The following is a 26,132-nucleotide window of genomic DNA, read 5'->3' on the forward strand; positions in this document are numbered from 1 at the left end:
GTAAATCTACATGCATTAGCCCCAACCATTACTTTATATGGTTGTACAATTCTTTAGTCTACAAGACTGAAATTGTTGTTTTGATTTTGGTTTAAATAGTGTACAGTACATTTGTAGCCAAAGGTTAAGGACTGATAATAAATCATAGTAGTAATGCAAACTCCTTTGAGCATGTCAACATCCTGATGCATTTATCTCAAAGCACAACTACATCCAAGCTACATATGACAGATGCTAGTTGATAGTATTAAAAAAGATAGCACTTATTTATCTATAGAAAGTACCAGTAATGATTTAAATCACAGGTCGACTGATAGCAGGTTTCTTTAAAGACTGTATAGTCATGAGAGTTTGCAGAAGGAAAAATGTGATAATAGCTAATTTCTCTTTATTTTAACAAGTACTAAACACTGAAATAAACCTCAGTTTCTTTTGGAACTCAAAGTAATCAATCTATTTTAGAAGCTGGATCAGTTTTTTTGATGCAGAAATTGCAATATGGCCAAATGCAATGTTCAGATCACAGGAGCTGGAAGTTTTTGAGAAAAGTAAAAATGTGTCACCACGAAACATCATAAATCAAGCATTGTGGCGCAACAGAGATACCATCTCGTCTATAACTCATATTCTCCTGATGTTAAGGAGCAGGCTTGTTTGCTACAGTTCCCAGGAAAAGCTCACGTCATCGTTTTTAGACTCTTTTCAGTTAAGATGAAATATTAAAAAAAAAGACCAGTGCTACTCATATTACAGTCATAATATCTGTAAATCGCTGCAGTATGAGGTGTTTTTGCATGTCAGCCCTCCTCATAATGCAATAATGTCATCAGGATTACTGCATTGTGTTAAACATTTCAGTAATATTGCCTTTCCCAAGTTCGATTTATGTGAATTAAAACTGATTAGATTATCTGTGGCCTGTTTTGGTTGCTGTGTGCAGATGGTCAGTAGATACCAGCTGTTTCACTTTAGAATCACTATACCTCTCAGAAATGACATGAACAAGTGAAATGTTTAGAGTGTGACAGTGTTTTAAATTATTTTTGGCTACAATTATGAGTCAGGGACTGCGTTGAACTGTAAAGTGAGTGTATTTTTACACTCTTATTAGGTAAGGACTTGTGATGTCAGAAAAACAGAGAGGGAGAAAGAGGGAGGCTGGCGGCACTTGTCCCACTGCTGAATTATTGAGGCACAAAGCTGCTTTGCTCTCACTGAAAATGTTCGAAGGCTGAAGTGTGGACCCTCAGACTCCTCCTCCACTGAATTTTCTTTGTTTCTTATCTTTCATATGTCTCATTTTCCCACCACCAACACTTCCTTCCTTTCTCATTTCTTCTCTTTTCGCACTTCTTCCTCTTTCTTTCTAGTGTTCTCTCATATCATCTCCCCTTCTCTCTCTGAAAAGCTGCCATAAAGGCAGGCGACGTGTGTGTATTTTCGTTTTCAGGCCTTCGTTGGGCTTCTAGTACACTCGCTGGAGGCTGATTGGCGGAAGGCAGATAAACGTAGCAGTGCTGCGTGGTGAATGTTTAATGGGACCAACTGTGAATATTTGATGAGAGGGAGAGAGAGCGAGACTTATATAGCAAGAGATAGAAGGAGATATGGAAAGAGAAAGTGAGACAGACAGTGTTAGATATGCTCCGCAGCAGAAATAGTGCATTGTATGTACACACACATGATGTCAAGTCGTCCCACAGCATGCAAACCTTCCTCTTCCTTATCAGAGCTTTACAGGCCAGTTCTGTGTGTTTGTGTGTGTCCTTAGGTTCAAAGTGTCTTTCCAAGTCTTTTTTCCTCTTGTTATATTCATCTTGACCTCTTTTTCTCTGTTTTTGTTCTTTGTTATCCTCCTGTCCTAAGCATATGGCTCAGTGTGGGAGCCAACTTGAATAAAAGTTTAATTTGCCATATAGTGCTGGACAAGCACAGGGGATACTGTGGTGGTTGCTTTGAAAAGAGGTGGATTTTTATGAGACTCTCAAGGCAGTTGTGCAGCTAGTGTTATAAATATATAAAAAAAATAAATAAAAAATACTGAAAAATGACCATCACAGCTTCCCGGTGGTGGGAAAGTACCTTATGATATTAAATTTGGAAGTTAGGTTGTAGTGGAAGGTATCATTAAAAAATTATTGATTCTTTTGCCTCAATGTCAGTTCCTCAACCATCATCATTCTCCATAACAATTTCAGCATCTATTAGAATAAACTTTATTGTCCAGTTGAGACAGGAAAATTGTTGGTCTTATATTAAATATAAAAAAATGACAAAACAGGCAGTGTATTCATACTATCATCAAATGCATTTTAGCAAAAAGAAAATTAACTTAGATTACCCATTGCTATATTTCATAACATAAATATAACCCTACTTTCCACCTGCTTGTAGCCCCTGGATGCACAATCATAGACCCCCCCCCCCCACCATGTACATTCAATCATAAATATATTACTTGTGCTAATATAGGCATGCTACATATGATTGGAAGGCTTCTCCATATTTGTTGCTATTTGGGTATTTTAATGGAAATAGTGAGCACTAAAGCACAATCGATCATAAAGTTAAGACATGTTGATGATTATTTATCTTCCTTTAATCCAGGGGTTGATTATGATTTAAGGGGGTCCAGATAGAAAAGTGTCCTCATGTACATCATCATCTAATAACATTATACATAAAAAATTATATATATTGAAGTAGCATTGTCATTGTATCAACATCTGCACGGTGTGAAGTCAATGACTTAAATCACATGAAGAATGCTATCATTCAATGCCATCTCAATTTTTATTTTTAGTGCAACTCTGGAGGGTTATTAACTTAAGCTGTCTGTTACAGCTGTTTGGTTTTATCTTTCAGTACTCTGGCATTAATGTCAGCTAAGGAGTGCATTAAAACCTGTTTATAGTAGTTCTTCAGAGTCTGTCAGTAGTGAAAATGTTTTTTTTTTTTTTTTTTTTCCACTTAAACATATAGGAGTTTGTGTCATGATGAATGGTATCAAAATGATTGTGCATTAAACTTGGTTTTCCACAGATGTTATGCTTAACCAGCTGTATAATGTAATGTTTATTTTATGATAAAGTATAAAAATAGTTTCAGTTCATCATGATCCCGTTGCTGGACACATCAGATTGTTGGTAACTAATTGTATGTTAGGAAAAAAATCAGCATTAGATCTTGGTACAAGCAGACTTACTCTAGATCTTGGAATTTTGTACTGAACAATGCATTTTTTTTCTTTTCTTTTTTTTTTTTTCTTTTTTTTTTACTTTTGAATGATATCTAGGCAGTCCAGTCAGTATAAAAACATCTGTGCATTTGGTCATTTTGAAGCTTAGGGCCTGTTGTTTCTTATACAGATGAGGCCAATGGGAGCAGATGGATGAATCAGACTGTTTGCTGCAGTTTATTAAACTTCTCTTCTCTATGGGACAATAATTGGGGAAAGTTATTTCATCATGGTCACAAAAAATATATTCGTGTTGCAGTGATCTACTAGAAACATTTAACATACTGTATCTGATTGATATAAATATAAAACAAAGGAAATGGACATTCTGTTAATTAAACTATTCATTTCAGACACTGTACGTTGTAGTTGCATTCTGCTTTGTTTCTGATTTTCTGTTCTCCTTTATTGAGACAGATTTTCATTTGGAGGTTTTTTTTTTTTTTTTAATATTTATTCAATAGTTGTCATGTGAGGTCTCAAGATCTTAATCAGTGCAGGTGTGAATACTTGTTAGTCTGATACAGGCAGTTTGTCCAAGAGGCTGGTACTATCCACAGCTTTACTTTATGCACCTACAACTTTGCGCTCTGATATTCCTTAAGTACTCTCACATCAGGCATCTTAAATTTTTCATTGTGGCTACACTAAACAGCTGGTCACCACAAGAGCAGGGAGAAGTGATGATGTTCAAACACAGCATTAGTAGAGCACATTTTCAGTCTCTCAAGGAGGGAATTTACAATGATTCACTCACTTGTTCACATGCAAATTGACATTTGTAACTGTAAAAATGTAAAAAAAAAAAAAAAAAAAAAAAAGTGAGTACTGGCTCTTCTTTTACTCTGCACCCACTGACCAGTCACTGAACAGACTGGATGTGAATGTGTGATTGGCTCTGAAAAAGTATGAGGAATGTTAGTGACTACATTTCTGAAGCTCTTTGACCTTAACTTAACTTTCCTAAGTTCTTTAAGCTGTTGTCTCTGTATAATGCATCACCACAGACTCACATTTAATTGTGATGTGTGAACAGTAATTACACTTTACAGGTAAGTCAGTTAACAACAGTGAATAATGCTTTCTTAATAGAGATGCTTTTATGGAGACAATTTATGGCAACAGTTGGAAGGCTGGGATGGTAATAAAGAGGGCTGCACACACAGGAGCAGCATCTAGCAATTGTGTGTGTGTGTGTGTGTGTGTGTGTGTGTGTGTGCATGCGTGCGCATGTGTGCTTTGTGCAATAATGATGACAGTTTATAAAGAGTTAGACCTTCAAAAAAAAAATAATCCTCTCTTATTTATGCATTTTTTGTTAGGAAATTGTTATTATGTTTATTACATTGACAGCCTCACTGCATAGAGTGTAATCTACACTGAAAGAAAAGATTTTGGGGATTTTTGGCATTTGGGATGTAGGCTTGGTGGGTTTGTTTCTAAAGGAGTAAAGAAAAGAACTAATGTATCTGTTAATGAGCAAAATTCTTGCTTTGTTTCTTGCAGATCTAGAACAGAAAACGTTAACTGTAAATGTTAAGTCCATGAAAATTATGTGCTTGTGTGTCTCTTTTGAGACTTTTCACAGGGGTTAAACCAGCCCTGATCACACTTAAGGGTCCAATCAAGTGGTAACATGTGGACACATTTCATGTTCAACAGTCTCTGTCATGTAAGCAGAGTAACTTATATGCATGTATTATACATATTTGAGTAGGTATTTATAAGCACTTTAACATTATGTGTAACAAAATTTGGGGAGATAAAATTCTTAGGTGAAAAATGTCAAATTACTGCTTGGTAACACGTGGACTTGAAACAGACATACATTTTTTAAGCTTTACGCTAACATTCAAAACTTGTGGTTCTTGACAGAAATCGATATCAAGTAGGACAAAACCTTTTAGATATTATGTTCAGCTATGCTGAAAATATATTTTGGAGTAAAATATTGAAAAGTCTCTGTTTTATTGACATGAGAATGTGGTAACACGTGGACAACTCTTTACCATTGTATGCATCGCCCAAAATGTTGACTTAGTTTTTAAAACAAGCCAGCTATAATTACAATGCTTTACTTAATGTATTTAATACTAATACAGTGTTATTTACAACTTGTGGTGGTCCATACTGATATATGTAAATTACAAATAAGGAGTAATTTCTCGGTAGCAGTTCACAGATAGTCTTTTTGAATATGACAGACTGAATAAATATTCAAATTTTTTAGATATAATTTGTAGGTATATTTTTATGTCTGAGGCATGGCTATGGTGTAAAAAGTACAATTGATAAAATTGGTTGTAATGTTTTTTTCTACAAGTGGTATTTTAAAAAGGATAACAGTTCCATTCCAGTTAGAGATCTTTAGCTAAAAAATTGTGTGCAAATTTACTTTTTCATGTTGATGCTCACTTTCGCTTAATTGGACCCTTAAGCAAATTGATTGACAGCATGTCTTCCCATGCAACAACTAACATTACACAAACTTTGTGCACAAAGTTTTTACTCAGCAAAGAGCTATTAGTTATAGCAAGAGAAAACTACGGAATAATGTCTTATACTTTTTCTTTTTACTTTTTTGTAACTAACCAGTGTTTTATAAGAGGTGATAAAAATTGCGATTCAGGTTGGGGATCGTCATTTGATCCTTTGGCCATCCTATCCTACTTTGTGCTGCTCATGTTGTGAGATACAAACTGAGTATAACCTGACCTGAAGCAAAAAACACACACTGACATCCCAATTTCCACGTAAAACCTACACATGCACACATCCAGTCTGTGCAAATATTGATTTACCTTTTGTTGTCATTATCTCCATTTACACTGGGGGTTCTTTTGACAAGGCTGCTGTTTTCCCAAGAGCAGGATGTTTGACCAATCACACACACCCAGAGGCAGTAGGACATTACACACACTGTTTATTGTTCTTTTTTTTTTCTCTCCACTGCCCTGCCAGGTATGTCTTTTTAATTGTACTTTTATCTTTACAGTCAGCACCTGCTCTCAAGCTCTTGACCGGCTAAAATCATTTGATAATCCCTGCTGAAAGACGCCCCACTCGTCTAGACTAACACTTTACCGTATCCCAAATTGGAGTCAACCAAGCAGCTACATAATTTGGTTGAAGTGTGTACTCCTGTTGGCTGGCACGCCACCAGCACAGTTGGTGCGTTTGTGCATGCTTCCAAGGTTACAATCAAAACAGCTTCTCATAATAAAAGTCTGCGCACAATAAAATTCCTTTTCAGGCTGTGCTGCTCTGAAACACGTATAGTGTGTGCTCATGTGCGAGCTGCAGTTTTTTGTGACAGCTTTTGTGGAGTGAAGCACAGCCTTACTTTTGATCACTGGTGGATTTTAGTTACAAAATTAGCTGCAACTGTGTAAGCGAAGCGTGATGTCAGCACTTTCTCAAATGGTTTAGTAACAGGAGTGCTATAAGATAAAATAATAATTAAAAAAAATGCTATGTACATAATACTTCCCCTGTTAATTAGCCAGAGTTGGTACAGGTCAAAATTTACTTCTTACAGCAACTCTGGCATCTATAAAAATAATATAACAGGTCTCTGAATGAAGCCCGGAAAGTAGCTGCAGTATAGATCTCGTAGCTAAACTATGAACAATGACCTGATTGTAGCTGAGTGATTAACAGTGTCTTCTGCTTGGACAAGCCTCGTTTGGAGACTTGGCCTGTTGACAATGTAACCATCATTTCTATTATACAACTATCAGTTGTCAAACACTGTTCTGCTCTGTTTATTTGACTATCACACCTCACTATCATTTAGTATAAATGAAAAAGTGCAGACCTGTGCAATTTGTAGCTGTGACAGGTATGAGGATAAGAATAAGCTGCTTTTGTCATGGGTAATAGTTGGTCCGAATAAACAGCTGAGGTCTGAAGTTTACATACACCTTGGCTAAGTGCATTCAACCTTGCAAAAAAATGCATTAATATGTAATACGTGCTCCTGTGGTGATGAAATTTGTAGACTGTTGTTTGTACAGATGAACAAAGTATCTTCCAACTTCAATGGATTATACTTAGACAAATGTAGCCTACATGTGGGATAAATCTGACACAAGCTTTATTCTGCATGTCGATTATTTGTCAGTTACGCCTTTCAGCCTTTAATTTTTCAAGAGTAAATTACAGCCATTTCTGAGTGAAGCTCCTCAAATATAAACCTACCATGTTTAAGTCTTGGACTGCTGGTCGGCCAAAAAAGTAACAATGAAAATAATAGAAATTAATAGGATTTTTCAGAATTATACATTTCATAGCCACACAATATGTTGAACAATTTAAGAAAATAATGGGCAGATTCATCAATAATAAAGGTAATTATTAGTTGCAGCCCAAGTACAGCAGCACTACAGATAAAATCCTGCAAATATATGTGTGTGATGTAAAATATATCTATATTTCTATTCTAGTAAAACTGAGAAAAATGTCTCCAATAGTCAGTAAATATGTTCACTGTCATCGGTTTCAATTTAAACTAATATCAATCAGCTTCACAAGTTATTGTAATTACCACCTAACAGCTTAACAGTATTTGTGAACAGTAGAAAGAATAATTCAGTCTGTTATATGCAGGTACAAATAAAAACACAATAAGGAGACTGTGTATTGATAAACATCACTATAAAGGAAGCTGAATTAATCATGTGTATAATCATGTAGTGTAAGGTAGTAACAAAAACAACACATTTCAAGTACAAATATATGAATAAAAAAAAGGAGATAAGCAAAAAAAAAATGACAAAGGCATTCTGTATCAAGTTAAAACTGCAAAGCCTCATTCAGTGTGCATTTTGTTGAGGCAGTATCATTTCCAGTCTTGTGTTAGGACTGGCATTACACGCAACAAATTATTCCATTGGACCAAAATAATTCTTTGCATTCCCAATAATGTGAATATTTTCTGGGCAGCATTAACTTGTCACCCTTCCTTCTGCTTACCTGTCAGATATGCTGATATGGTTCAAGTCAGCTGTCACTCTTTAAGCAGCTTCGTTACATTAAGTTGCTGTTGTCGTACTGAGAGTATCGGGACTACTGAGACAGATAGGACTCCAAAACACAAATTGTCTTCACTTTATTTAGTTATTGAAGAATGAGGCTACACTCTTTCACATAAGCCTAGGAATTTAGGATTTGTTATCTAGCCTTCTGAAATAAATACACCACATATGTGCCCCTATATTTATCCTAAGTAATAATTTGGGTGTAAAATTGCACAAAAAACACTTTGATGTAGGGAACATAAGACATTTGGAGAAAAGCCAAGGTAAGTTTGGGAGAAAGTGTGACATTTGACATCACTTTCCCTCACCCTAAAAGGTGATTTTCTGTAAAGGTTACGTATCTTGCTGCATATTTTTATTTCCAGTGTGTAGTAGTCCTAGTATATTTTCAGATTTTATCCTTTCGTGCCCACCCGTATGCACAAGTTGGACTGTGTGTAGGATGACCTATAAGATTAGCACGCATGTGGGTGTGAGTTACATGCTACTAAATAAATGCAGCCCAGTTCAACGAGACAACTGATGAGCTAAAAACTTGTAAATACTTGCAAAGCACAAGTCAACAACATACTAAAAACCTGTTTGTTCACACCAGTGCCAGTCAAGATAGCAGTGAATCTCTTTTGAGAAATGAAGTACCAACTTTTCAGGCTGTTTTTAGAACCGGATATAATTTTTAGTGTCTCAGCAAGGATAGTGACAGTGAGTTATAGCTGAAAAAAAAACAAAACAAGAGAGTCATTAATTTCTTCATCTATTCCCGGAGTAGGTCTGTTGTTGAGAGGAGTTTGTGTTGAGGCAGCGTTTCACCGGGGGAACAGCTGAATGTTTGTGATAACAGGTGAGCTACAGGTTAATCAGTCATTGGTGACTCAGATAGTCACTGGTGACTGACAAGCTTAGTCACTGGTGATACCTGGAGCCAGTTTGAGTTGAGCTGAGACAGGTCACTTCACACCGATGCAACCTTTACCTGCAGCGCTCTAAAACAGCTTTGTCGAATATGGGGTCAGTGGAAAGAGTTGTTCCCCTTCTCAACATCTGTCATCTGGTCCCATTTGTGTCTGATGAGTCAAACCACAAAGACTAATAAATGTCAGTGCATGTTATGGGGCAGTGGGTGTGGATTCTTTCATGTTAGGCCTGCACACTATATTTTATATAGTCTTAATGCAGGCTGCACTGTGTCACAACGCAGATTAACTCAAACATGTCATGTTACAGTGCTTCTACTATTTTAAGTGTAAGGAAAGCGTGTGATTCTCTTTTGTTGATATACTGGAGAAGGCTGTCTGATAGAACTTTATTACCTTGACTCTTGGATGCACAGTTTGTTGTTTGTGAGTGCAACGCTCAGTGATCCACCTATCACACTCTTGATTGATTTATTGATTTATCAGACAACTAAAAGAAACCCTGTTGCCAACATTAACCTGAAAATGAGCAAGAACCCCAAAACTCAACACAGACGAGAAAGATTTTATTGCCAGAAGATAAGCAGGATCAGTTTTGTTAAATTATTTCAGTTATAAAAAAGGTAATGTCAACTGAAAACATATACTTTGCCTAAAGTGCCTTGCGATTGTTAACGCAACATAATCTGTCCATAATGAACTAATAGTATGGCAGTGTTGCGCACCATGAAAAATGTTTCAAATAAACATTCATCTACATTTTCATATGGCAACACATATTGCAGAAAAAATGATTATGCAGTCTCACTTTATTTTCTAATGTTATGAAACCCTACTTCACACAGAGTCCAAATGTGAAAGAGTAAAAAAGGACAAAAAGGGTTATTCTTTGTTCAACTACAGAATTAGGAACATAAATGATATGTGTATAAACAGATTCAGTGTAAATACAAGGTAATGTTGATTGCTGCTGGGTCAAGTTCTGGTATTCAGTTATTGCATATTTTTGTGGGTCAGTGGTGACCTGTGCATTGCGAGTGGACAGGCCTTGTTATGATTCATCTGCAATGACTCCACAGTCATTGTGGGGAAGATTTTATGAACATTAATGCACCAACAGGATGCAGTATTGGACACACTACCGTCCTGCTAGTTACTTTATTTCTGATATCCAAGTGCCTAACATGGACATAAAGTGTTAATATTATTCACGTCCTTCACAATCTTGACCAACACATAAAAGATGGCATTTCACCAGACTCAATCATTTGCTGTTTTTTTTTTTTTTTTTTTTTTTTTTTTTTTTCATTTTTAAAATTGAGCTGTTACCATTCCATACTTGAATTTCATGTTGCTTCAGTACAATATTGCACTATGAAGTTTTTTTTTTAAGCTTGTTTCAATACAGGATCCTATATCTGTATAACCATCAATCTCATGTAGCTGCACTTACGTGCTCTCAACTTCAACTCTGATAAGCTTTCAAACAAGATGTGGCATGGTGAGCTGTAAAAGTAGTTGTGATAAATCTAATTTATGTTTAATCTTACATTGTGTTTAGTCGCAGTGGAGTTAAAACAACACAGGAAACAAGAGTGATGGTGTAAGAAACCACAGGTCATTGCAGTTGGTGTTAAGATGTATTCTGACTTTTTAGGATGTTATGATGTAGTGTGTAAACTTTTAAATGCTGGGTAGATTTCTCTCTCAATCCATTATTTTAAAAGAACAGTAAGATTAAGAGCATTAGTCTGGGGTCACTGGACAAAGATGATGAGATGATGATGCAGCACTAATGCCCAGGATTTTCTCAGTTCAAATTAAATGAAAAATGAGAGTTAACAAGGGGTTTGTCTTGAAATTTGTGTGGTCTGATGCAGCCATTCCAGAACTGTCATCATGTAAAAATTAGACTTCAGATGGGTGTGAGTCAAGATCGTGATTCAAACATGATTAATTATAGAGCTTTATGTCAAAACTGGTTGGTTTTGTTACAGTTTTTGTACCAAAAAGTGTTGCTGCAGGTACAGTGTACTGTTTTTTTCCTCACAGTTTAAACTCCCCATGGTTTTGGATTATTATGTAAAAAGAAATACCCCTATATTGGGAAAATGTTAAAGGAGATGAGGCTATACTGTACTTTGTCCTACTGGTCAGAGTAAACTGTTCAACACAAATGCTGTAACGACAAAACACCCATTCACAATACTACACAACACTGCACCTTATGTTAATGGTCTCTCCCAGCAGGTCAGTTAAGGCCTGTTCAAGCTTCATTTAATGCTTCAACTTAGCACACCCAGTGTACCGTCTGCACGCAGTTTCTCCTAACATGAATACAGAAGGAGAGCAGGAGACAAACAATGAGAGAGAGGGAGTACACACTGTGTCACTGGATGTTTTGGTTCAGTCACTGTGATGCATCTCAGACACTAACACTCAGAAACACACACAGACTCCTGTCATGGTCTTTTTCATCCTAAATTTGAGCAAAGATTAAGATATGACTTAGTACGGAGCAGGTTTTCATAACCATAAGTTTTGTCTTGATACTCTACCAGCAAAGGATATGAGCAAATTTTAAGAGAAGTCAACAGAGGACAAAAGTTTGAAGGCATGGGGACTTTATTATTCCTTCCATTATTGAAGTTATATGATCACTCCTGTCTGTGTGCCTTTTCATCTGCCATGGGAATTGAATGAAAGGTAGTGGAGTGATTTTTTTTTTTTTTTTCATTAAACTTCTAGAAATGGTAAAGCGTGGTTCAAGATGATGAAATAAGATAAAGGACAAGGCCTAACCCCAAAAAATTTGGAGTAGATCTCTTGTTTTTCATGTTATTTTCCATTGGGAGTTCCAGGCTAGCTAATCTAAAACTTAAGAATAACTGAAAAGGAAAATCAGTGGGACCAACTGACAGAGAGGAACATAGGTCAATGCAGGGCTCAGCCATTTGGCCAAAATACCAAAGACTGTCTTTTTAAGGTAAAAATCACAATCTATGATCAGAAACACATTTTTCTCACCTCTGATAAAATGTAGGCGAGTTGCCAGCAAACTTGAACTGTTGAAGTGTTTCTGGAAGGTTAGGCTGTATGTGTGTGTGTGTGTGTGTGTGTGTGTGTGTGTGTGTGTGTGTGTGTGTGTGTGTGTGGTGTGTGTGTGTGTGTGTGTGTGTGTGCGTGCGTGCGTGCGTGCGTGTGTGTGTGATGGATTTATGTTGCTGTTATCTGACAAAAAAAATCAGCATTTTTGCAACATTCATTTGTTTTATATTGAATAAGTAATGTTTTTACACTATCATAATTCTAAAGCACCTGTGTAAGTCCAGCTCAGTGCAGGTCACAGTTCAGAAGTCAGACTCACAGTTCATGGACATCAAGTAAAATTTCATCATCATTATTTCTTTAGCTGCAAAAGACACATTGGTGCAGACACATGTTTAAGTATCCCTATAAAGGCACTGAATTAACCTCACTAGCCTCTTGACAAATGCTAATGACTTTAATGCTACAAACACATTGGTAATTACACTGATAAACATTTAAAACTTTTTTTTTTTTGACTGGTCACAATCAAAGTTTGTGAAATTGCCCAGCCCTAGGTCAACAACACAGGTCATAATTTGTAGATTAATAAAATTATTACAAGAGGACCACATTGGCTTTGGCACAGGTCTGCTCATGTCTAAACTCTGTCACCATCTTATCAATGCAGAATAAAAATGTTATTATCAGTCTCAACCAGCAATAATAATAGGAAAAAATCAGATGTTCAGGTTTGTTTTTTTATTTTCATACCAGGTTGTGCATAGTTATGTTTATAACGTAATCAGAGATCTTGTTATCTTTGTCCTCATCGTCTTCATCACCGTTCTAATCCATGGGTTGATTTCACTGTGCCGTTGGCATTGTTCAGGCTGTATGAGCTTTGGTATTGGCCCACTGACTCCACACTGACCTCCTGCATTAACAAAGCCTCCGTCTGGACCCACTTGTTTGAGAAAGCAGAAGTGTAAAAAACACTACTGAGAGATCTTCCAAAACCAGCCTCGCCTTTCCCTCCCTCATTTCTGTGTATGCTTTTGTCTGTCAGTCTTTCTCTGTTTCTCTGTCTCTCACTTTCTGTCTCAGTCTCTGTGTGGTGATGCAGGGCGGCCCAGGTCAGTGTGATTCACGGCTGTAAGCCGGAGGAGGATTGGATCTATTTATAGACTTGTCTGCTCTGGGCCACATTGACCCGAAGTCTCAAACTGTGTTTCTTTGTGTCTGTCTGTTTGTTTCTGTCAGTCTGTCATTCATTCACCTCACCAGTCAGTCTCTCTCTTATCTTGTCCTGCCCTCAGATAGGCTGATATTACCTCTCATGGTTTTATAAGCCCTATGTCTTTGCGAATCTCCTATCATAGAGTCACACTGTCTTTTTTCTTTAAGAATGTTTTCTACACTTGCACTGAATGAATACATAAGCTAAGGCTAACACTTTCTTCGTATGTTATGGATATAGAGTATATATTTATGTATATTTTCACAGCTATGAGAAAATGCCGTTAGCATGGTCATGGATTCATCCACAAAACAAAAGTAATAAAGAATCTGATAGAGTGTGTGTGTGTGTGTGTGTGTGTGTGTGTGTGTGTGTGTGTGTGTGTGTGTGTGTGTGTGTGTGTGTGTGAGACAACATGCAGTGAAGGGAAACAAACCTACAGCCGTGTTTTTAGCCCTCACAGTGCTGTTTTCATTCGACTGGAACGTCACTAAAGGCTTCAAATAAAATCACTAGGTTATCTAATGGTCTTGCTTGAATGAAAAAGTGTATTCTCACATGCTCACACACACAGTTGAAGCATATTGGCTTGAAGATTAGTCGAATGACATTTCAGTGTGTTAAGCTATTCCATAACACAGAAGGGCACAGATGTGTGTCTTACCCAACAGCATTAGTGGATGACACTTCTGCACATCTGCATACACAAACACAGACAGACATACAAACACACACTCATAAACTTGTATTTGTTGGCATGTATTTGCATCGTTGTGTGAATGTTGAATTACAGAAGGAATTAGGAAGAGATTAATCTATCTTTACCTGGAAAACTCTGCATGACTATATGGGTGTTGATGTCTGTATGTTGTTTTGTATTATTTAATTATGACCTCTCACTTTATCTGGTTTTTGTCTTTAATTTCAAATGCTGACTAATAGTAATATTTTTATCGTCATCACACTCTGACTATGCTCATGTACAAGATATCTTGAATTGTATTGAACAAACATTTGGCCATGCATTCATGGCATGGAGCCAATCAGATGAAGCATTTTCTGTTCTTTAGCTGCTCTCAGACTTGTTGGTATCAGTTTGGTGGTGACTGAGGTTAATTTGTTCATGCGTTGCATGCAGATTTTCCTTATCCTGTAGCAGGTACTTCAGTTATTTACAGTCTATATAGGCCTATACTATTAAAAATAAGACTTTCACATATTTGGCCAGATCTGATTTGAAATTTACTAACTGATCAGGATTTTGATATTTTTACCTTTTAAATGATAACAGTATGAGTAAATGTTTACTGTAGTCCCCGAATTAGTGTTCAGTTGTGTGTTTTGTGGAAGTACATCCCTGTAAATAAAACATTACTTTGCTCTGACTTGAAATGACTTTTCTAACTTTGCTCTGTGTGCTGACTGCCTCTCCTTCTTGCTGATGGTGCGAATGTTGACGTCACCCATGTGTAGTGACATTTCTCCTTTGTGAATGTCACCACTGGCATAAGGCAGGTGTGTAATTGGGGAATGTAGCAAAACGAGCAGAGCAGAGGCTTCATGATGAAGCTGTGAGCCAGTTGTGTCTAATCAGAGACTCATCAAGCTAATGTTCAGCTGTGCTGAGGGAGCAGGTTGCCAGGTTGGTCCAGTCAGGATGAAGACACACATGACATTACATGACTTCAGTGGAACCGTGGATCGACATGACTGCTTAAAGAGCCACAGTAACACAGTATATTATCAGATTAAAATGTTCTAAATGTCCAATATACAGTGAACAGGAGACAATAATTTGGAAAAAGACTAATGATGCTTTGTCACTGGCTGGTTCAGCTCAACTTGACTCACTTTTGGTACCAGCACCTGCATACTGCAGGTATAACACTCCCTCAGCATGGCTGGTTGTCACTGCAACACACAAACTATTGTGACATCCTCTTCAGCATCCTGAGTTATAACCTTTAATTATACTTTCCAAAATAAGATATTATATAAATGTTTTTTCAGGGGAGAATATAGTTGTCTAGACATCCAATCTATGATGATTAAAATAGAACCTACTTTTCTGACATTGTGGCACATTTTTCTAACATTTTCATTTTACATCTAGATTGGCTTGGTATCTCATCTCTCATCATGATGACATGCACATGTATTGGCACAATGATGGTTCTGGATTGAACAATTTGCGACCTGCATGACTCTACGTCATGTTTATGGGTCACTTGGAACGTCCTCAAAGGTGATGCTAGAAATAGTATCTGATAGTAGCTGGCCAAAAAAGCTGTGCCAAGTGCTGATACCATCAGTGGGAAAAGGACAAAAGTAGTAATTTATGTCAATGTGAATAAAACAGTAAAAATATCTACAGCATCTATTGGAACAATTTTTTTTTAATTACTAGTTGACTTTTTTCTGCATCTCAATGTCTGATTTTGTTAGCTTACATATTGTAAAATGTTTTCTTTCCCTGAGGGCACAAGTTAATTCCAAACACTGAGGAGGGAGCACAAGGGGGATGTATTGTTTTTCAATCTGTGAGCTTAGTAAAGTCATCCATCCATCCATCTCCTGCTCTTGCCTGTTTAAGGTCTTTAGATGAGAAAACAATGGAGGAGGACTAGATGGATAAATGAATATGATGATGGTACTTTCTGTCAGCAATCACTCAATCCAATTGGGTTAAGTGCTGTGTGATGTTCTTTCCTGACTAGACTCCATGATAGCACAACATCACTCTGGGAGGCTGGAGAAGTAGGAGTTTAGTGCAGACAGATAACTGTTTTAATGTCTTCTTTTAAGTCCTATAAAGAAGGTGAAAGTTTTATCATGGCAACCTACCACCATTATTGGCAAAATATGTATATTTGGGGCATTTAGTAACTTTATTCATTATGGAGCCTTGGTTGGTAGCCGTTGATTGTATGAGGGAATGACTGGATAAAGCTAAAAGCTCGTCATCTACTGTGGGCTTTGGTTAGAGAGATTTTAGACAGTCTGGATATGGAGAGTTTGTTATAAAAAATAAAGCACACAAAGTTGCATTAAATAAAAAGAGTAATGCTGGTCAAGTCATAATATTAGCCTGATAGTGTGTCAGCTTGCAACATTGATTAGCATTAAGCAGACTTTGAAAAAAAAACACCAAAAAACAAAAACAAAAAAAATGTATTCAACCACTTTTATGGAAAAAAATGAGTGATTTTTGTCAGTTTGTCAGATCAGTCTGTGTCAGATTTTGTTGATGACTTGCTGTATATTTGATCTTTAATAACTTGTCATATATGGGATGCAGCAAACAACTGTACTGACATCTAATATTTTTAAACTGCAGACATGAGACTAGCTTTGACATTTTGTTTCTCCTGCTCTCTTGTGTGATTCTCTTCCCTTCACAGTCACACATTCATTTTAAATAGGGTTGAGTAGCCAGTGTAAATATCATGGGTGTAGTATTGCAACTGTATTCCAGATTCTAAAATGGCACCTATTCTTTCCAATATCGGGCTGCTCACTGGCACACAACCCAAAAAAGCCCCCATGTTACTTCCGTGATATGCAGCCCATTGTGGAATCGTGCTTCACCTGCTGCTTGATGCCTCTCACACTGTACAATTAGCATCTTGTTTGGCTGTTGAAAGGATTCAGGTTATTTAAAGCCTCCTGTTATTAAAAGAAATAAAGAAAAGCAGGTCCTGTCAACAGTTGTATAGATGCACATATATCTTATGTTAGTATTCAGAGTCATATATATTGAGATGTCCTTTTTTTTGTCCATATCACCTCCCTGTGACTGTGCACAATCTGTTTTACTTTTGCTAAACTGAGCAGCAGACACACTGTGTTCTCTATGCAGCTTCACAATTCGCACTGACTGTGCTGATCCTTCCACCACTGTTTCTTTTACATGATAGTTGTATAGGTCTCTCTTCTACCAAGCTTTCCATCAGTTGTTTATTGGCTCTTGTATTGACATCAGTTGCATTCTGTTCCTGAAGTGAATTTCTGTTGTTTCTGGTATTTTATTTCTCCCTTTTAAGCCTGTACTTATTCTCTTATCTCTTTATTAAAACCTCTTTAGTCGGTTAATAGGGTTGCTAGCTGCTAGCTGCCAAGACTGCCTGCCATCACAAGCATAATAAAGCCATCATCCGAGCTCAGTATTGAAAAATAGTCCTATTTTTGTAGGCAGATCTAACTTCTAAGAATAAAAGCAGCCAAAATAGCCCATTATAGCTCTGAGAAGAGGTTGAGGAATGTCTGCAGAGTGTTTTGATTTCTCATCCTGAACACACTGGTCAGATTAAAGCTTGGTGTGTATGTGCCGTACTGTGAACTGAGAGGCCTCTAAACATGTTTCTTTAATAAAAGGAGGCAGTAGACTGACTGTTTTCACATATAGATGTTAGTGATGAAAGAAGAGACATTGCTTTAATTCCTCTCTGCCTCATTTGGGTGGTGTAGATAGAGGTTGTAAAAGAATAATATTAAAAATTAACAAATTAAGCTGTACTTTTCTCAAACCCTTAGACATATAACATTTAAGCCAATGCAATAATTTATTAGAATGAATTAGTGTCTTGTCATAAGCCCCAGATCCCCAAAATAAACCAGAAAGCAGCATCTGGAACAAGCTAATGGTTATCTTATCAAATAACTGGCCATCCACTTCAAAACATTTTTTTTATTTAATTGACATATCCATCTGTTTGGCTCTCAGTGCCAGAGTTTTCTATTAATTAATTCTAAAGATTGAGCAACACATACAGTTTAGCTGGTTTTGTAAGGTGACTATTTAAAGGAGGTTGTTGGTTTCTGTGTGATGTATAGAAACTGAAAGTTAACTGTTTTCATGCTGTTAAACCCACAAACCACATGTTTACATGGTAGTTGTGACTTTCCACTGCCTTAATGGCCCCTCAGTGTTCACTGCGGAGGAAGGAAGTATTTCCTATTCGCTCTTCCTGCAAATGTTTTTTCCAGTCCGTCTGGACCCGACCTGTCTTTAACCTCTCAGCTGCCTCCACCCAATTAAATGCATTCATTGATTAAACAGGATTCATATGTTTTTAAGTTTTAAGTTGTATTTCTAGGTTGGAACACAACTGCTGCATAACATAACCACATTTACTGAAGAACTGCAGTTGACTGACTGATACAGGTTTATATTTTTAATGAACAGTCACCATCATTTTGTCCCCACTTTTGATCACCATTTATATCGTTTTCCTCATCTGTTTTTCTTTTAAATCTCTTCTTTTTCTTGTCTTTTTCATGTTCTGGCTGGAGGTAGTATGTTGCCTTATGTTATGCTGTATAAGATTTCATCTGTCATTAAATATGCAAAATTTTAAACATGTATACTGATTATAGTGGGATAAAATGATGAAGGGATGGCATTGCACAGCCAAAAACTCATAAGCTATATTTACTGTGACATTGTAATGTTCTCCAAACACACTTTTCTGGCCATTATTCAAAATAATTCTCCCATGTGTATAGTCTCCAAGTCAAGACTGCATGTTTCTCACTGGTTTCATACATGGTGATATAGTGGTAACTTCCATTTTGCCAAAAAATACACTTAATACATTTATTCTGAGTTTGAACAGAAATGAATGTAAACTCCACCTTCATGGTCGACCACTAGGCCACAATTCTGGTTTTTCCTTTTTGGCTTCTCTTTCATTTTCTTTCTGCTTCTGAGACATGAGTTGTTTGCATGCAACGTTTTATTGAGTTTCCCAAAGATCAGCTTAATAAAATCAAGAGCATTGATAACATAATGCTACTGCTTTACAGCTAACATTATCCCAGTTGTCTGGAAAGAATCATTTTGCCAACCTCTGATCTTTTTTCTGCGTGTAATGTTTAATCAGTATTACTTTATACAAAATGTTTGGGTCCATGTATTAGAGATGTTTAGTGTATTTGTTCCTCCCTTTTTCTCTCACACACACCAAAACAAGACACCAAAACAAGCAGACACATGCTTGCACCCACGCAGGCAGCCCATCTGTCCCCTGAGATTGGCATCTGGCGGGTGGTAGCGTTGTTCTTTGTGAACTTTACCTCTGACATCCTGCAACAGGAGAGGCTATGCTCTGTATCTACCCTCTGTATCAGCCCTACAGTCAATCTGTCAGTCCTACACATGCAGCTACACACACACACGCATATGGACATCCTCCCATCGCCATTAAAATCATTAAGTGGACACTGATTATATTAAGGCCAAACCCACAAGACTAATTTCACTAAGTGCAAAAGGCTTGTGCTGTGTGTGTGTGTCTGTGGTTGTGGCTGTCTGTCACTCTGTCCACTTTTGGGAGCTCATATTCATTGACAGCCGCTGCTTTGGCCATTCAGCGTCTCTCACTGTCTGAGTGCTGTACTTTTGGCATCTTTCCACTGCTGAAACTATATTGTGGTTCCCTCCTGGAGGCGTTCACAATGATCTTATTCAGATAGTAAAAGGCAGGGCTTGTTGAGAACTGGTCGTTGCTTGTAGAAGAAGAAAGAAAGAAGAGAATGAAGTGTTGATTTTAAAATGTAATCAATCCATACTTTCTTTATTATGTTTTCCACAATGGTGCAAAAGCAGCGGCAATGAAAATATGGACTGCATCTTTAGTAAATGAGCCAAAAGGAAGCTTTGTGTTAGTTCTAGTGGTACTTCAGTTTGCTTTGTCTGCACTTGTGAAATGTGTTCTCTCTGTATTTGATTCACATGTTGGAAGTGAGAAACTCCTTTTCTGCCCATTCTGCTGCTGACCTTCTTGTCCTTCCTGTTTCTCCTCCCTCTGCCTTTTTTCATTTACACAGATCATCAGAAATTGGAGCGGGAGGCCAGAATCTGCCGTCTGCTCAAGCATCCAAACATAGGTACGTTTTCTTTTTTTTTTTCCTTTTTTTTTTCAGAGCCAACAGAGATGTAGAGTGGTTTGGATGGTTGTGCTGTTGTGAAACATGACACGTAGATCGATCAGGACTTGAGGATAGGTGCAAATGTACATGGTCACTGATACTGACTTATTTACATACAGTGTAAAGAATGACAAATGTGTCTCCATCACACCATCATACCACTTACACTATATACAGTAACATAGCAGAGCAGAGACCTTGTTCACAGCAGATATTTTTCTTTGCGTAAGGGGGTAAAGTACAAGTGTTACTGATAACATTAATGATTGCTGTGTTTCATTTAGTCACTCTTAAAGCTCATTCACTGAACCACATGTTAAACTACAGACACAAACTAAAACATACAAATGGAATGCAGCCATTTGTAGTCCAATGGCCCAAAGGTGCGATGCACTATTGGTATCAGTTGTCGCCCATTTGTCCGTAAAAACTTTTTTTCAAGAAAACTTCTCCAAAACCATCAGCCAGAATCAATTGAAATCCATAGCAGAGGTTCCTTGGGGCAAAGTCTACCAAGTCTATTCAAAGAATTGAGAAATATTGATTTTAGATTTTTTTTAATGAATTTTTAATTTTTAAAAATCCCCACTGGTTTGTAATGGGAGAAATTTTAAAGCGCTATAACTCAAAAACAGTTCAAGATATTGATGTAATTACTATTGGCAATAGATTGAAAGTCATATATGGGCTTTCATTTGATGCCATGACCTTTGACCTTCAGTGACCTTGAAAGGTCAAACGACTGTCAATTAAGGTCTTTAAATATGCCATTGGACTACAGGACCCTTGCTCCTATTTTTATTGATTTTGCTTTGCGTTTCCTTTTGTACCATGTAAAATATCTGCTGAGGAAAAAGGTCTGAGCTTCTTGCACTTCAGCAAAAGAAATGAATGTAATGAAAATATGAATATTTTTTTTTTTTAATAAACTGATTGACTGGAACAACCTGCATAGTTTTGGCATTTTGTTGGTCATTTGTGCATGGTCATGCTCTTGAAGGAAGTATCTGTTTTGTAATAGGAGCCAGACTTTCATTGACATTTGCCTTTTCTAAGCTAACAACAGTATTTGTGTCCATGACATGATCTGTCTGTAGGTCACAGTTTCAGCAAAGAATCCTAACACTCGTTCTTGAGTTTTTCATGTCCTCTCCTCTGCTTCTTTATTGCTGCAGCACTAGACAGTAGCATAATTTATAAGTGCAGCTGATGTCAACGTATGTCCAGCTCACAGCACAACTCTGACAAACTTTGTGTAATCCCATAAGCACAAGCAAATCATACATAGGAACCTTGAGCTACATACTAGTGGAAAAGAAGAAAAGCTAAAGAGGCCTCAGCTTCAAATTATGAGGCCTGTAATTGGCATTAGAGTCAAAGTGATGTTATAAGATTTCATCAACTTTAGTTTTAGGGACTGAAGTAACTATGATGCATTTTCCTCATAGTAGGAACTAAAAAGGATATGAGAGATATTTTGTCTAACATGTTGGAGTGCATCAGCCAAACTATGTATTACTTCAGTTTATACATTTTCGTGTTTGTTCAGTTTATTAATATCTATGGAGCAAACAGAGACGATAGGCAAATCAGCCAGTTACCTGGCATGTCATGGTGTGGACAATTTGCATGGTGGATCATGGACACCAGCCAAAGAAGTGAAGTGAGTCTGCACACGAACAGTGACACTAATGAGATCAGCAGCTCTGACACACTGTGTACTGTTTTAATGTCTGTGCTGGTGCTTCATCATTACTTTAGACTCTTCCCATATTCTCAACACCACTGATGTCAGTTTAGGCAGCACAGAGGAGACAATTTCCTGACCGTTGTTTCTCTATTTGACCTTTAATGTTGAAAAGTGAACGTACTGTATCAGCATTCTGCAGTCTGATGGTCTTTATATTCAGCAACCTTTAAGAAAGTTGACACATCTGCAGCTTTTAGAGCTTCTGGAGACTGAAACTCCAGCCATTTTTCTTTTAGTCTCTGCAACACAGTACTGAACTGATCTACCTTGGTTGGATATGAAAGCATTCTGTAATATCCAATTACTTCCAGCCTATCTTAAAGGAGTTATATTTTGATATTTGTACTTTCATATATTAAGAAATGATCTAAAATCATCATTACAGCATTTAGAATAAAGACGTCTGTGCCAAAGATGTCAGTGTGTTTGATTGTAGAGAAATGAACAGAATCTATTCAGACCATTAGACTGTAGAGTTTATGTGACCACTGGAACGAGTAGTGAGTTACTCTGCTGGACTTCCATAGTGAGGAAAACTAACGCCATGAGGCCTTTGACCAAACTGTAAGTATTTAGACAAGAGTGGGAGTAAGTAGCAAGATTGGATGAGAACCGCTAAGAAACAACTTTTGGAGTTAAAGAAAGTGATAATAAAAGGTAGAAGTGCTGTTGATGTTTTAACCCCTGGACACAGCTGTAAATGAAAAGAATGGAGTTTGATGCAGAAATCACAGTGTTCCTTCTAGATGGATGAGTTATTATGAGGTTCACCATTTGTTGGTCCACATTTCAGACAATTCTTATCTTGTCTGGATGATTGATGACAGATCTTTTGTGCAGCTATTGATAAGAAACATACAGAAAGTGGAGGTGATTTGTGGTTTTACTGTGGTTATTTTCTGTCTAAAAGCAGAGTTAAGGTAACAGAGCTATAGTGTAAACTATCAGCTGATAACATTTCAAAATTACAAGACAGTCCTATTTTTGTTTGTTTACTGTCAAAATAACCAGCTATGAGTTTTTGTTTGAAGAATAATATTAATGTGTGTAAATGATGAGCTTTATACTTTATTCTGTGTGTGATGGAGTCTGGGTGTGTAGCGTTTATGCGGTGGTGGTTTTGGTTGCTGACCGTATGCTCTGGTTCGTTGCGTCCTACTGTTGTTGACAGTTGGAATGCTAGATAGAACCCCATTAAAATTTAGTCCACTGTAACAAACTTATTAAAATTATGGGCTATATGACACTGAAGTGTCATCACATTTTGTACTATTAAAGTGTGTCTGTGTGTTTTGTGATTCTGTAAACCTCAGACAATGGGCACTGGCCCTTTGCGGAAGGAAGGAAATGGCAAAGTAGCTTTGTGGCAGAACTGAAAAGCATCTTATCACTGTATGCTGGCCAATGTGAGACACACTCACACACACACGCCCTGGGTATGATAACAGTATAATAGGTGTAGTTTCATTGGTGTCTCCTCTTCATCCTGCCTGGTTCTTGCTGCTTTATCATCCTATTCTTCCTTTCTTTCCTCCCTCGGTTGCTCTTCATGACTCTCTCAAGGGAGACCTTTTCAAGATTCTTTTTCTTGAAGTGCAAGTCGTCTGAAGGGGAAAGAAAAAAATGCACCTTTTCAGACTTGTTTCAGACTCACAGGCACCTTCACCCACCATGACATTATCAATGTTTTTAACCCACAAAGAAGCTTTCCATCTTTTGAAACTGCACGTAGTTGATTAGGTTTCATAACCAATAGAGTCGTCAGTAGATGGATTTAATGTCTAGTGTTTAGGTGCATACTGTTCTGACAGCTTTGTTCATTGTCAGTTAATATATTACTGTACAGGTGTGTAGCAGTGATTATTCACCAGCAGCTAATCATTAATGGGAGGTCATAATGAGCATTTTTTCTTACCTCATTCATCAATTTGAGCTAAAATCTCCATTTTTCTCTATAACTAGTCCGCCTCCATGACAGTATCTCAGAGGAAGGCTTCCACTACCTTGTGTTTGACCTGTGAGTATATCACACACAGTTTGCACAGTTGTATACCTAATTGCTCTGGGATAATTAGCTTCACTTGTTAGATTGTCTGCTATTTTTCATTTTTACCTGTCACATTGTCTTTGTTCTCCTCATAACTTCCTGTAAAAGGCTCATCACAAATAAAAGTATGGTTCTTAATGGAATAGTTAGACATTTCCTATAAAAAAAAAAACAGCCATTTAATTCACCTATTCATTGTGTGAAATACCACAGATTATAGATGTATACTTGGCATTGCTATACAATTTTATTAATATTTCCTTTACCTACAGGAAATACAGATAAATGTGGAGTGTTAACACCGCTGTGTGCATGCTCTTGGCCTTTTTTTTTATCTGATGAGCCTTAAAATCCTCTTTTTTAGTTAAACTAGACTACAAATGGTAAAATAGCCATCATGCCATTGTGTTGTTTTAAGGCCTGTTTTTCTTTTTAAAGCAGCTCTTGCTATTCCCTCACCCAAGATAAATCTAAGGGGTCTTAATAATTAAAAGTGAAAAAGACAGACACAAGTAGACAGGTGGTCTCAGGGAACCACTATCTTAAAGCTAACTATAAAAAAAATAACCTAATGATCTTCTTTGTGTTTTCAGTGTGACTGGAGGAGAGCTGTTTGAGGACATCGTTGCCAGAGAGTATTACAGTGAGGCAGATGCCAGGTACAGTATGTCATCATGCTAACACGTGAGCAGCTGTCAAAGCAAGATTACAAGCAACCAATATTAAAATGCCTTCTATGTGCAATAGAACAGGCAAAAGCTCTGTTTAGTTGCACTTCTTTTTTTTTCACAGTACAGACTTTATTTTGGACTGCGTGTCTGAGAACTGTAAATTTAACTTCATTAATAAATAATGACAAAGCTGCCCTAATTCTGGAGACTGCTGTTAGTGTTGAAGTTGCAGTTTTTGTGTGTGTGTGTGTGTGTGTGTATGTGTGTGTGCTCACTGAAGCAGTTCACCTGTAATGTGGAGGCAAAACTGTGACGTGCTGGCTTTCATTGTTTTTTCATGTGGCACGTGCAGTAAATCATGTGAAAACATTTTAAAGAATACACCAAAAAAGCAACTTAACTGACAGTAATGTAGCTAAAGTTACTTTGAATTATGTGTGAAGTCAATAAGAAATGGAAGTTTTCTACAGAAGCAAAGTTAAGAGCCAGTTGATGTAAATTTTCTTGTATCTCGGTGTCTTGTATCTTAAGATCTCATGTGTTTGTTAACTACCAGCACAAAATTCAACAAGGTTCACCAATCTGACAATCAAACATCATGGATGATCTGAATTCGCTTTGTGCAGATCATGTAAAATAATGATTGTCCAAAACTTTCCTACTTTACTGATGTTCATTTTAAATGGACTGATACAGTGTAATTGTTTCTTCTAGTCATTAAATGTCTAGTCATTCAAATTTTCTAGTCAAAGAACAAGAAAAAAAGACATCACACCATAGGGTAAGGATACTTTCATACCAGCCTTATTTGGTTTAGACCTTTGGACTGTTTAGTTTGATCATAACTAGATTTGCCAGTATGAAACTTCCTCAACAGCCAGTCATCAGTTGGACCACTTTCTGTACACTGTACACTTTTTGGATAGTTTGAACCAATTGGTAGAAGTTATGGCTATTGTCTTGAAAAAAAAATGAACAAACAAGAAAAACTAATAGAAAAGGGAAGAAAGTAACAAAGAAAGAAGGAATTAACAAAATGTGAATAATGATATGCCAATATCAGACACACAGCCATCTAGAATAGAATATAGAGATGATGATGACAGGACATATTTGTTTGTTAGTTTGCATGAAAGCACATCTAAACTCACCAAATGTATACAGTGTAAAAAAAAGTTGGACTTTTGTTTGGACTTTAGTTTAAATTTTCCTCCATAAACACAGGGAAACCAGAGGAAACTTATCACAGTTTGGTTGTAACTTGCCTACATTTTAC

The 26,132-nt window shown here is 37.0% G+C and overlaps 1 protein-coding gene across 19 annotated transcripts in view; it reads left to right on the forward strand.

Annotated features, from left to right (window-relative positions):
* camk2g2 (calcium/calmodulin-dependent protein kinase (CaM kinase) II gamma 2) overlaps positions 1-26,132 on the forward strand; it is a 72,324-nt gene that overhangs the window by 9,435 nt on the left and 36,757 nt on the right. For all 19 annotated transcript variants that reach the window (XM_030155215.1, XM_030155216.1, XM_030155223.1 and 16 more), the window contains exons 3-5: positions 20,287-20,346; positions 24,101-24,155; positions 24,779-24,844. In XM_030155215.1, coding sequence (XP_030011075.1) covers positions 20,287-20,346; positions 24,101-24,155; positions 24,779-24,844 — 181 coding nt within the window. The remainder of the gene's footprint in view (positions 1-20,286; positions 20,347-24,100; positions 24,156-24,778; positions 24,845-26,132) is intronic.

Source organism: Sphaeramia orbicularis, chromosome 15 (genome assembly GCF_902148855.1).
Source record: "Sphaeramia orbicularis chromosome 15, fSphaOr1.1, whole genome shotgun sequence".
Taxonomy (NCBI): Eukaryota; Metazoa; Chordata; class Actinopteri; order Kurtiformes; family Apogonidae; genus Sphaeramia; species Sphaeramia orbicularis.